General features: G+C 39.2%; 1 protein-coding gene across 2 annotated transcripts in view; it reads right to left on the bottom strand.

Moving 5' to 3' along the window:
- Positions 1 to 1,551: 1,551 nt before the first annotated feature.
- TGFBR1 (transforming growth factor beta receptor 1) overlaps positions 1,552 to 12,185 on the bottom strand; it is a 71,226-nt gene continuing 60,592 nt past the window's right edge. For both annotated transcript variants that reach the window (XM_061132621.1, XM_061132622.1), the window contains exons 7-9: positions 11,707 to 11,831; positions 10,593 to 10,723; positions 1,552 to 5,807 (exon numbers count right to left, since the gene is read on the bottom strand). In XM_061132621.1, the coding sequence (XP_060988604.1) occupies positions 5,682 to 5,807; positions 10,593 to 10,723; positions 11,707 to 11,831 (382 nt within the window). In that variant the 3' untranslated portion in view covers positions 1,552 to 5,681. The remainder of the gene's footprint in view (positions 5,808 to 10,592; positions 10,724 to 11,706; positions 11,832 to 12,185) is intronic.

Below are 12,185 nucleotides of genomic sequence, written 5' to 3'. Positions count from 1 at the left end.
CTGGCCATCTGTATGTCCTCTTTAGAGACACGTCTACTCAGGTCTTCTGCCTTTTGAGTGGGTTGTTTGTTTTGATACTATTAAGTGTCATAAGCTGTTTGTAAATTTTGGAGACCAATCCCTTATCAGTAACATCATTTACAAATATTTTCTCCCAATCTGTGGGTCGTCTTTTCGTTTTGCTTATTGTTTCCTTTGCTGTGTAAGAGTTTAAGTATGTCCCATTTGTTTGTTTTTATTTCTGTTATTCTGGGAGATGGATTGAAGGCATTGCTGTGATTTATGTCTGCCTATGTTTTCCTCTGAGTTTTACAGTGTTTGGTCTAACATTTAGGTCTTTAATCCATTTTGAGCTTATTTTTGTGTATGGCATTAAGGAATGATCTAATTTCACTTTTTCACATGTGCTGCATTTTTTTTTTTCCACCTTTATTTTTGAGAGCTGGGTTGGTTGCATCCAAATCCTGTCATTCTCAACAGTCTGTTTCCTTTCTCTTCTTTGAAATCTTAAGTTGCCAATATCCTGTTCTTATAATTCTGTTCTTTTGTATTAGGAAAGAAAACAGTCATCCTAAGTTTCTTCTTTTTTCCATCTCACATTAAGAATCCTTCATTTTCACAATGATTTAATGTTATCTGACTGAATATTTTCCAACCCTTAAAAGTCATACATGGCTGAGCCCTTGCTTTTGTAACACCAAATGTTTCTCCTCACTTTTCAGAATAGCTGCAATGTTTTCTAAGTTCTCAATTATGAAATAAAGCACAGAGTTGCAAGATCTGTCCATCAGGTCATATATGTAATATCACTTTTTCCAAATTAGAAAACCCCAAGGGCTGAAGAGGTGATGAAAAGACAAAGCTATTTCTGTTTTCTTTGAATCTATGATGTTTTAAAAGTAATCTCACTTTCTTCTAATTTACAAGAAAAAGCTCTACTTCTGCCTTTATTATGAAGAAAAAAATCGCTAAATCTGGTCTCTGAATTGAGGTGACTAGTCTTTAATGCAAGAACAATCCAATCTGCAAAACCTCACCTAGAGTATGTTGCGGGCTTGGGGATGACATCTCCTCTTTCTATCACTACTTCCTCAGTTCTCTTACCAGTCAAGTTCTCACTCTCAGGAGACTAACTGTTCAAAAAAACTCAAAAACAAAACTTATTTCTACAAATTATTTCTCACAATCCTTAATTTAGGAAAAGAAGGAAAAATTTGGAAAGAAGATGAAAATACTTTAAATTTTCTTTGGAAATCACTGAAAAACTTTAACACAAATTTAGCAGATTGCTGAACCAGAGACAAAGCAGAGTTCACGTGCAGATGTGTCACTTCGTGTCCACCAGCAGAACCACCACCCACAAGCATGTGGAAAGAAGCTTCTACACGTAAAGATGCACCTTTGGACAGGTGGGCAAGTCTCAAACATGTTCCAGTACTGCAACTTGTACCGAGTAGTCATCCAAAGATTCTAGTCTGTATTTATGTCAGTTACATTTCATAATAGCAGGACTCTCCCCAATATACACACTTTAAATTATGCCACTAGCACTTGGGAAAAAAAGTAATTTATTTGCATTGCTTCCATTTTTTCTACTGTAGTGTTAGGACTTGACATAAGCATTATTCTTCTACCTATTTACAGTTCGTTCAGAATATTACTACAAATACAGTATACAATTTATAAAAACTTATGGGGAACTGCAGTTTTCATTTTCCTCACCACTTTACAGGTTTCTCAAAATCATTCAATGTAAGTGAAAATTTATATGGACATTTTTTGTACACATCTTAAAGGGGCAGAGATTACAGTGATAAAGCCAAAAGAATTTTGCACAAATACAATAAAATACAGAAAATAAAGTATAGATGTTATTGGGGTACAAATATAAACAATACAGTACCATTTGAGTAATTTAGCAACATAATACTCATACTTTATAGAAATAAAACTGCAAACCCGGAGAATGCTCTGACAAATATTAAACATCATATATACAATGAGGTAAATGTACCTTGGTCTCTTGAGAGGTAATTTAAGTTTAAAGCAATTGACATTTTGAAGCATCTCCTTGACATGTAAAGAAATATCAAACACCCCATTCCATTGGCACAATGTGAAAAAGGGATATCAAAACACAGTTCATGATACTCAATTCACAAATCTTGTTTAAAAATAAAAACATTCACTGAAGTTCTTTTTAAGCTTTAAGAAACTGGTTGAATGTTGTTAACCACTTTTTTTTTTTTTTTAAGTTTACAGTTACAAATAAGACTGCATAATAGGGCTAAAGGTTTAAATGTACTGACAATCCTCAGAATGTCCTAGAAGTCCAGCATTTCTGGAGAGGGCCCATGGGAATCACAGCATTCCAAAACAGACACAAGATGCTGCAGGACACGTCATGAGCTATTTTTTACACTCTCAAAAACATCTGAACTGGCATTTTTCTGCCAAGCTGTGACAGAACCATTATTTGGACTCTCACCATCTGGAGCCAGAACACTGCCATGGTCAAGAAAATTAACAATCACTCTTTCAGTGGAGGGGGAAAAATAAACTCTTGATATGACATGTCTAACGGGATCCTCATGTTGTTTTGAGTTTTAATTAGCACTTATCATCTTGTTTTACAAAATGTTCTGTATGTGACAGTTCTTTAAGGTAGAGGGGGGAAAAAAGGTTAACTCAGGCATGAGCAGCAAAATGGCCAAGTGACCACTGACATTTTTTAAGAATGGAAACTTGGAGTTCTCGATGACCGTGGCACTGTGTCCTGACTCAAGGCACTTCCTGAGCACCGTCATTGCAGCGTAACTACAGGCTCAGCTCTTTGGACCTTACCCTGTCCTGTGGAAGACACGCTGGCCACTGCTTCGGGCACAGCCCCACTGCCAGAGCTGCCCTCTGCTGCCAGCCCACTCAGAGGCAGGACCAGCGGGAAGGCAGCCTGGGCGACAGAGAGCCAAGGGTGTGAGGAGACGACCAGGGATGTCTGCACCCCAGGAAGCCGTGCGCGCCCCTCGTCCCCGTTCCTCTGGGGGCACTGGCAGTTGACGTGGACAGTCTGCCTGAAGGTTACTTTAGCAAAGTAGAACCTTGGAAAGTGAGCATCTGAAGAAAGATAGTATAAACACAAAGGCTTGTGTTTTTAAGTATATTTCTCCAGTCAAATTTTTCTGCAGGAATAGCCATAGCAATCATGATCCATAAATATTTTCAGTTACTTTCATTTTCAATACTAGCCAATTGGGGTTTGTCAAACCTTCGTTAGTCGGAAAAAAAAAAAAAAAAGGAATCAGCTAGAGTAACATGTAAACCCAATTTAGAACTAAATTCCAACTTTTAAAAAGTTCCCTGATTCATCAAAAGTAGATTTTATCCATTTAGGCTGAACAGTAAAATTGTAACTCATTTTTTGACTTAATAAAGAATATCTTCAGCAAAAGTTGGTTTTACCTTATATGAAACTGAGAAATCATGTATCACAACTTTAAATCAGACAAGAACTTTTGGTATGTTCTTAAAATTATATAAAAATAGTTTTACTGATACATGCATTGGTCCCCTGGATTTCATAAAGCAGATCTGGTAGGCTTGTAAATGGCCAAAAAAAACCAAAATAAAGTAAAAGTACCTGATCATAGAGCTAGAGATTATTAAACAGGAAACATAACACAATTATAAAAACAAACCTCTCAAACTCACTCATTTGCTTTGATGAAATCATGGTAACTACAGAAAAAACTCAAATTTGGACTCAAAATATTAACCTCTAAACAATATTTTCCCCATGTTGTTTTTAAACACATGAAATTGACACTAAATTCCTATGAAGTATGTCATTCATTCTAAAGTTACTTTGGCTTTAAGACCAAACAGTCTTTCAGATTTTTTCTATGTATAAGAAATAAGACGTTACCAGAATGCAGCTCAGCCAGCAAAATGGCCACTGCCTCTTACTGACCAAACTGCTGTCAAGGTTACTCTGACCCTTTCATCAGGAAACTGAGAGCTCTGTAGGTACGGCCTTGCCTCACAGCTACGATAGACTTTCCTCCCTCAGATTAAGATCACAGTGATAAAGAGGACTTTGAACAATTGTAGAAATCCTGCAAAGACTTTTAGCACTGGAAGTAAAACCAGTTATTATAAGCTAATTTCAACTTAATGTGAGAAGGCCATGACAGATTTGCTTTAAACATTTAATTTCACCATAAACATCTGTAAATGGAGAATCTATCCTTGGAATATTCCTTAGCTATCACTTTCCCAAATATTGAGGGTGCACCAAATTCACTCCATAGCCATATAAATTAGGCAGTTGCAATATCTGCACAAAGAAGGAAAGACTGAATTAAAAGCTGCCTTCCTCAAAGTGTAGTGCGACCTCAAAACCACACTGACTCTGACCTTAGCTACAAAGACAGAAAGTCCACAGACCAGTGACTCCTACACAACGTGACTCTCACATACCTGCTACTATCCAAATTATCAACTGCCTTTACCTTCCTAGAAAGAAGCCTATTTAACATTAACCATATTCTAACTTTAAATGTAATTCATTTCTTAAAAAAAATAACACTGTCTTTGATCGGATAAAGAAAAAAATGGCTTACAGAATGCCACACAACTTTTCACAAGCAGCTAGACAAATTTTCCCTTTTAGAAAAATTTGTCTGTATGCTACAGATTTTAAGTTATTAAAGTACTATAAGCATCAAGAGTGCCACTTGATTTTTTAAAAGTGTACTTAGACAATACAATTAAAATGCAAAAACTTGATGAGAATACTTATGACCATGATAACAACTTACCAATTAATGCCATTTCATTTCTTTAGTGGTTTAAGCACATTTTGGTAGGAGAAAGGCATTTTCAAAATGGAATACCAAATAACATACCAGAAAAACTCTTCCAGAAAACAAAACAGAGTAAGTCTGGGTTATCCAGGTAAATAAACTTTTGACTAAAACATGACAGGTTTACCACACAGACTTTAAGCAATTCTACTCATTTCCATTAGAAAGACACAGAAGTGGCACTTACTGGTATAGTACAATCCCATTTTGAAGGCATGTAATGTTCTGAATATGTGAAAGAACAATAATATACAAAATACAATTGCATAAATTATGTTCCTCACTACTATATGAGGTCATTTTTAGACTCAAGAGTTTATAAGTGTTAGTTTTAAGATCCTGAAAATTATAGAACAGTACATTCAAAGTCTAAATCAAAGAAACTCTTTAGTGGTTCAGAATCCTCTGAGAATGTACTAACCAGGAGAAATCACTTTCTTTAAAAATAAGAAATGTTTCATATAACTCAGCCATCCAGCTCCTTTACCATTAAAGATGATCTTCAGCACAGCAGTTACCTAAAGTTAAGACCAGCAATCATTTAAAAAACAAGGTTTGTGTTAATAAAAAATAAAGGTAGCCTACACAACGTTTTGTAACTGTCCTGGGAAAGCGTTCATAGCACACAGAAAGGACCCCACGTGGCGGTTTCCTGGGTCTGAAGAAATCCCGGGATGTCTTAGTTCACCTTTCTACATCGCCGTGGAAGGAAGCCACATCCTTCTCTTCCCTCTCAGTGAGGTAGAACAACTGACCTCCCAAATTAAAACCCAGGAGCAGATGTGAAGAAGAAGCAGAGTTCAGGCAGAGCCACAGAATTTACATTTTGATGCCTTCCTGCTGACTGAGTTGTGACAATGTTTTCTTAATCCGCAGGGCTGTAAGCCTAGCTGCGCCATTGGCATACCAACATTCTCTCATAATTTTAGCCATTACTCGCAAGGCCTACAGGAAAAGAAGAGAAAGATCATTAACGCATGCACCACTTTTCAACAACCTGGATAATAATCTTTACCTGTAAATTTTCTTTTTAAACGCCATACAAGGAATTCTGTTTCAGCATTATTTGTAATAGCAAATGAGTAAAGATGACCTAAATTCCCCTCAGCAGAATACTGGTGCCAGCAGCTGGAAAGCAGATGGACAAGGGAGGATTTACTTTGCAGCCTGAGAAAGCTGAATCCTCAAACAGAGCTGTGCAAGGCAAAGAGGGAAGCTGCCTCACATGAAACAGCCCCCAAAACCGAGGAATTAACTTACATCCTGTATCCCCGAGGTGACGTTCAGGGCAAAAATAGAATCAGCCAAAGAAGCTGGAAGGCTAGATACCTGCCCTGCCCTGCCCCGACTTCACACAGCTGGAGACCCCCCACCCCATCCCCACAGAAGACGAGAGGCTTCAATCTGAGCGCAGAACAGACTGCCGTCTTGGGGAAATGAGGGCAAAATTCCACATGGACAACACGCTGAAAGCCAAGACGACAAACTTCCTCCCCAGAACATGGCCAGTGACTTTACACACTCCTCCAGGTAAGAGACCAGAAGAGTCTTCAGCCCAAGAAGAAAAGCCTAGAGTGACGTCAGTGGTTTCCCAAAGCAGCAGCCCAGTTCCTTCACGCTCAGCCTGCAGTGAGGACGAGCTGCATTCTCGTGCACAAAGCCCCCATCAGCTCTCAGCGCTGCTTTTATACGTAGAGCCTGAGCCTGACCAAGCATTTCAGGAAAGGGACGTGAAACGCAGAGACTGATACAAACAGAAAAAACACAAGGTGTACAGAAGACAGCATCAACAGGCCATCATTAATATCTTCAAAGAGATAAAAGAAAATACTGATACTGGACTTACCAATACTTTTTTGGGTTTTGTTTGGTTTGGGTAAAGTTTTATAGAACTACAAGATAAACCTGAATAATAATAATAAAACCAAAAGATAACAGTGGATTCCTTTCCCAGAAAGTAGAGAAAAGAGAACAAAGAGATGGGTAATAAGAAAGAAAACACAAGAAAATCAGAATGCCTGTTCAGGATGTCCACATTCATAGCCAGAGCTGAAGAAAAAGAACAGAAGAAAATGGAAGGGAACACATCAAGGAAATACTTGAGGAAAATTTCCTAGAAATGAACATTTGTTTTCAGGTAAAAACGACCAAGGGTTCAGGACATGCATAAAATCATCCGGCAAACCGAGTGCCACAAGCCAGATACCGTCCTCCACGCGTCCAGTAGGGAACCAACAGACACAGCAGGGATCTCACAGAGAACAGCTCCCCTCTCACAAGCTCACGTTACAGAGGGCTAAAGCGTACAGTTAACAACTAAGCAAAACACATGGGCTGTCAGCGGCAAGCGCTGAGGAGAGACATCAGTTAGGGAAGGAGATAAAGTATGCTGGGGAAAAAAGTGCTATTTTAAATAGGTTGACAGGTAACGTCTCACTGGCAAGGTAACATCTGAGCAAAGAGCTGGAAGAGGGGGATGATGAGCAAAAGAAACTTGAAGACATGGGATTCAGAAAGGCAGTCACCACAAGAGAGGCAAGAGAGATCACAGGTGAAAGGTGAGGGATAGCCAAGATGAAAGCTGGCCTAGAGCCAGCTTTTCAGACCAGAAAAGGTCAGAGGGCTCTGAAAAACACTTCCGTAGGTATCCTATCAGTTTCAAATCCTCGATGTGTTTCAGCTACTGAGGGGAGACTTGTAAAACCCAAGGAAAGTGAAAGATTAAGTTAGTGATACAAAACTAGCCAAATAGAGAAAAAACCTAAAATGACAGTGATGGCATTAATTCAACATGCTGAGACAGTAATTGCAACTTGCATGCATGTTTTTAATGTTAACTACTAACTTTCCTTCATGCTTAATTAGCCATCTGTTTAATAGTAATTTGCTCTAATTTGCTTATTGAATGACTGCATGAATAATTCCAGTTTGTAGTATCAAGATGAAATTTTTCAAAGACAAAATCTAGCCCAATTTCATTTGTTAAACATGCAGGTTCCGTGAGCACAGAATATATTTTGTCTGGGCCTGAATACTTGATTTCATTGGAGGTAGCCAGGGAATTCTCTTGACCTCACAGGTATGTAGACTGAAGTCTACATTAATTTAGGATGTAAAATAAACTACTTAAGTGAACAGCTTTTTATTCTTCCTACACTACAAAACATCAACTCTAAAGGGAAATGCTTTGCCAATATTATAATAGTATCATAATAGTGGTGGTGGTTCACCCAGTCGTGTCCGACTCTGACTCCATGGACTGCAGCGCACCAAGCTTCCCTGTCCTTCACTATCTCCCAGAGTTTGCTCAAATTCATGTCCATTGAATCGATGATGCCATCCAACCATTTTATCCTCTGTCACCTGCTTCTCCTGCCCTCAATCTTTTTCATTGAGTCAGCTCTTCACATCAGGTGGCCAAAGTATTGGAGCTTCAGCTTCAGCACCAGTCCTTCCAATGAAAATTCAGGGTTGATTTCCTTTAGGACTGACTTGGTTTGATCTCCTTATTGTCCAAGGGACTCCCAAGAGTCTTCTTCAACACCACAGTTCAAAACCATCAATTCTTCAGTGCTCAGCTTTCTTTATAGTCCAACTCTCACATCCATACATGACCACTGGAAAAACCATAGTTTTGACTATACAGAAGACCTCTGTTGGCAAAGTGATATCTCTGTTTTTAATATGTTGTCTAGGTTTGTCACAGCTTTTCTTCCAAGGAGCAAGCATCTTTTTTAATTTCATGACTGTAGTCACCGTTCACAGTGATTTTTGAGCCCAAGAAAATAGTCTTTCACTGTTCCATTCTTTCCCCATTTGCCATGAAGTGATGGGACTGGATGCCATGGTCTTAGTTTTCTGTATGTTGAGTTTTAACCCAGCTTTTTCAGTCTCCTCTTTCACCTTCATCAAGAGGCTCTTTAGCTCTTCTTCACTTTGTGTCATTAGGGTGATGTTATCTGCATATCTGAGGTTACTGATATTTCTCCTGGCAATCTTGATTCCAGCTTGGGGTTCATCCAGCCCAGCATTTCGCATGATGTACTCTGCATATAAGCTAAATAAGCAGGGTGACAATATAGTCTTGACAATACTCCTTTCCCAATTTTAAACCACTTTGCTATTTCCATGTCTGGTTCTAAGTGTTGTTTCTTGACTGCATACAGGTTTCTCAGGAGGCAGGTAAGGTGGTCTGGTATTCCCATCTCTTTCAGAATTTTCCACAGTTTGTTGTGATCCACACAGTCAAAGGCTTTAGTGCAGTCAATGAAGCAGAAGGTTTTTGGAATTCCCTTGCTTTTTCTATGATCCAACAGATGTTGGCAGTTTGATCTCTGGTTCCTCTGCCTTTTCTATATCCAACTTGTACATCTGGAAGTTCTTGTTTCACGTACTGTTGAAGCCTAGCTTGAAGGATTTTGAGCATTACCTTACTAGTATGTGAAAAGAGTGCAATTGTGTGGCAGTTTGAACATTCTTTGGCATTGCCCTTCTTTGGGACTGAAATGAAAACTGACCTTTCCAGTCCTGTAGCCACTGCTGAGTTTTCTAAATTTGCTGGCATTTTGAGTGCAGCACTTTAACAACATCATCTTTTAGGATTTGAAATAGCTGGAATTCCATCACCTCCACTAGCTTTGTTTGTAGTAATGCTTCCTAAGGTCTGCTTGACTTCACACACCAGGATGTCTGGCTCTAGGTGAGTGATCACACCATCCTGGTTATCTGGGTCATTAAGACATTTTCTGTACAGTTTTTCTGTGTATTCTTAATATCTTCTACTTCTGTTAGTAAAAGTTAGCAATTGGGGGTAAATTAAACATTTTCTTATAAATTCTTTGAAAGTACAACTACAAAAATATTTCTAAAACTTTTTGTAAGAGCTGAGGTTGAAAAGCTCAGATACTGCTAAAAAGCAGTGTCCACAAATTCCTGATGAATAGTCAAATAAACAGTGAAATGAATAAAATTTAAGATCATCTGAACTGTCTTCACAATCATCCAAATCCCTTATTTTACAGAAATGCATATCAAGGTCCTAAGAACTGAAGTGCCTGAAGCCAGACTCTGAAATGTATGGCAGCCAGGCTGATCTAGAATACAGGCCTCCTGATTCCAGCCAGCACGCAGCCCGCTGTCCTGGGCTGCCCTGGTGTATGTTTTGTCTGTGCAGGTCTTCACTGCTACGCTTGGCTTTTCTCTGGTTGTGGCGAGCAAGGGCTGCTCTCTGGCTGTGGCGCTTGGACTTCTCACTGTGGTGGCTCCTTGTTGCAGGCACAGGCTTTCAGGGCGCGTGGGCTTCAGTCAGTTTCAGCCCCCGGGCTCTAGAACTCAGAAAGCTGTGGTGCATGGGTTTAGTTGCTCTGTGGCCTCTGGGCGTCTTCCCAGATCAGGAATTGAACCCGTGTTAACGGCAATGACAGGCGGATTCTTTACCACTGAGCCACCAGGGAAAGCCAGGAAGCTTTAAAATGCAGGAGCTTTCTTTCACTGGCAGATCCAAACACTATTCTCGTAAACTGATGGCCACTAAAAAGGTTCTATGGCCTTTGCAATGTACTTGAACATAAAAAACAAATTACTCTGTTTTTACTCATTGATTTAATTAGCTATGAAAAATAAAGGAATGGGAATTCTTACTTCTGTTTTCCTTAAAGAAAAGTAGCAAATTTCCACATACTAACCAGAAGCAGTTTAGAAAACTGTGTAGTACCCAAAATAAATACTCACTTCACAGCTCTGCCATCTGTTTGGAATATTTGGCCTTAACTTCTGTTCACAAACAACTTTTCTCATTTCTTCAACTGATGGATCAGAAGGTACAAGATCATAATAAGGCAGCTGGTAATCTTCATGAATTCCTACATTGGTAAAGAATTAAAAAAAAAAAAAAAAACTATTTTGAAAGATTTACTCAGATAATATCAGAACAATCTTTGCCCAGACAGGAAAGGAACAGCTGGAGATTCTGTCACAGTGTCCCATTACTGAAACGGGCGAGTGGACAGCCTGTGCTCTCTCATCCATGTCTGCATCTACAGCCCACCTCCTTCAGTCAGTACCGAGCCCACACTGTGAAACTAAATTTTGCAATACAGTCAGCAAAGGCTGTGTTAATAATGGCTAACTGAGTTGTGATGACCAGACTGACATTTTCTCCTAGATGTCTTTATTGAAATGAAAGCCTTTATTCTGCAAGTGCATAGCCTCAGCTGGTGAAGGGATGCACACTCTCACTAAGGTGTGAGTCCTGCATGGCAGGCCCGAGTGCAAGTCCCTTCCTCCACTTGTGTCTGTTAAGAACGTGTCCTATTTGCTACTCCACCCCTCACTGCCTCAAAAACCTGAGGCCTTAGTCTCAGGTGAGCCTGGGTTCTCAGAAGACTGTTTCTCAAGTAAACATTCAAAGTGCTCAATCTAGCACAAACGTACTGTAAAAAGTAATGCAGTGATAGTGTATTTGCATTTTGCATATGTAATTTCCACTATCAGATGGAGAAAATCATGACAATCTCGAGGGTAAAAAAATCAGTTTGACTCCGGTACATGCTAGAAATAGCTTCCTGGGTGGCCTCACAAGCAGTCATTCATTCTAAATATCTATACTGCAAGATAACAAGGGGCTGGTTTCTGTTACATCCCAAAATTCCAAGTGGAACTAGAAAAAGACCACCTGGAATAAAGCTGCTATCAGGATAGAGCCATGCACAAGGATAAAGCATGTGGTGTCATCTCTCTGGCACTCTCACTGGTCACTGGGTAAACAATTTCATTCAATAAGAAAGACAATTCTTAATCAAGTTTTGTTTGTGACAAAATATTGGGGGAAGGGAAAGAAATTTACCACCGATGGAACACCGTCGAGCTACTTCCCAGAATACTAGTCCCATCGCATAGATGTCAGCACGTTTGAAGGATTCAAAGTGTTTCATATTTATGGAATCATCTAGAACTTCAGGGGCCATGTACCTAAAAAAGAAGTCAGCACTTCATTTTATGCAGTAGTAACATTGCTTTTTAAACTGTTCCATCATCTTTCTTTTACTCCTGGGCAGAGAGGCTGGGGAGGTGGGGAGCAATATTAACTGTGACCTTTCCTCCTTTCACTGTGGTTCTGCTGCTTTTTAAATTAAAAAGAAATTTATTGAAGTATAGTTGGCTAATAATATTGTTAATTTCTGCTATACAGCAAAGTGATTTAGTTAATACATATACACACACACACAGCAAAGTGATTCAGTTATATATATTTATATACACACACACACAGCGCCAAGTGATTCAGTTGTACATACATTCTTTTTAACACAGTCTTTTCCGTTG

The sequence above is a fragment of the Dama dama genome, chromosome 29, assembly GCF_033118175.1.
Source record: "Dama dama isolate Ldn47 chromosome 29, ASM3311817v1, whole genome shotgun sequence".
Classification (NCBI taxonomy): Eukaryota; Metazoa; Chordata; class Mammalia; order Artiodactyla; family Cervidae; genus Dama; species Dama dama.
Note: the sequence above shows the minus strand (reverse complement) of the source record. Positions and strands in the feature narration are given on the sequence as shown.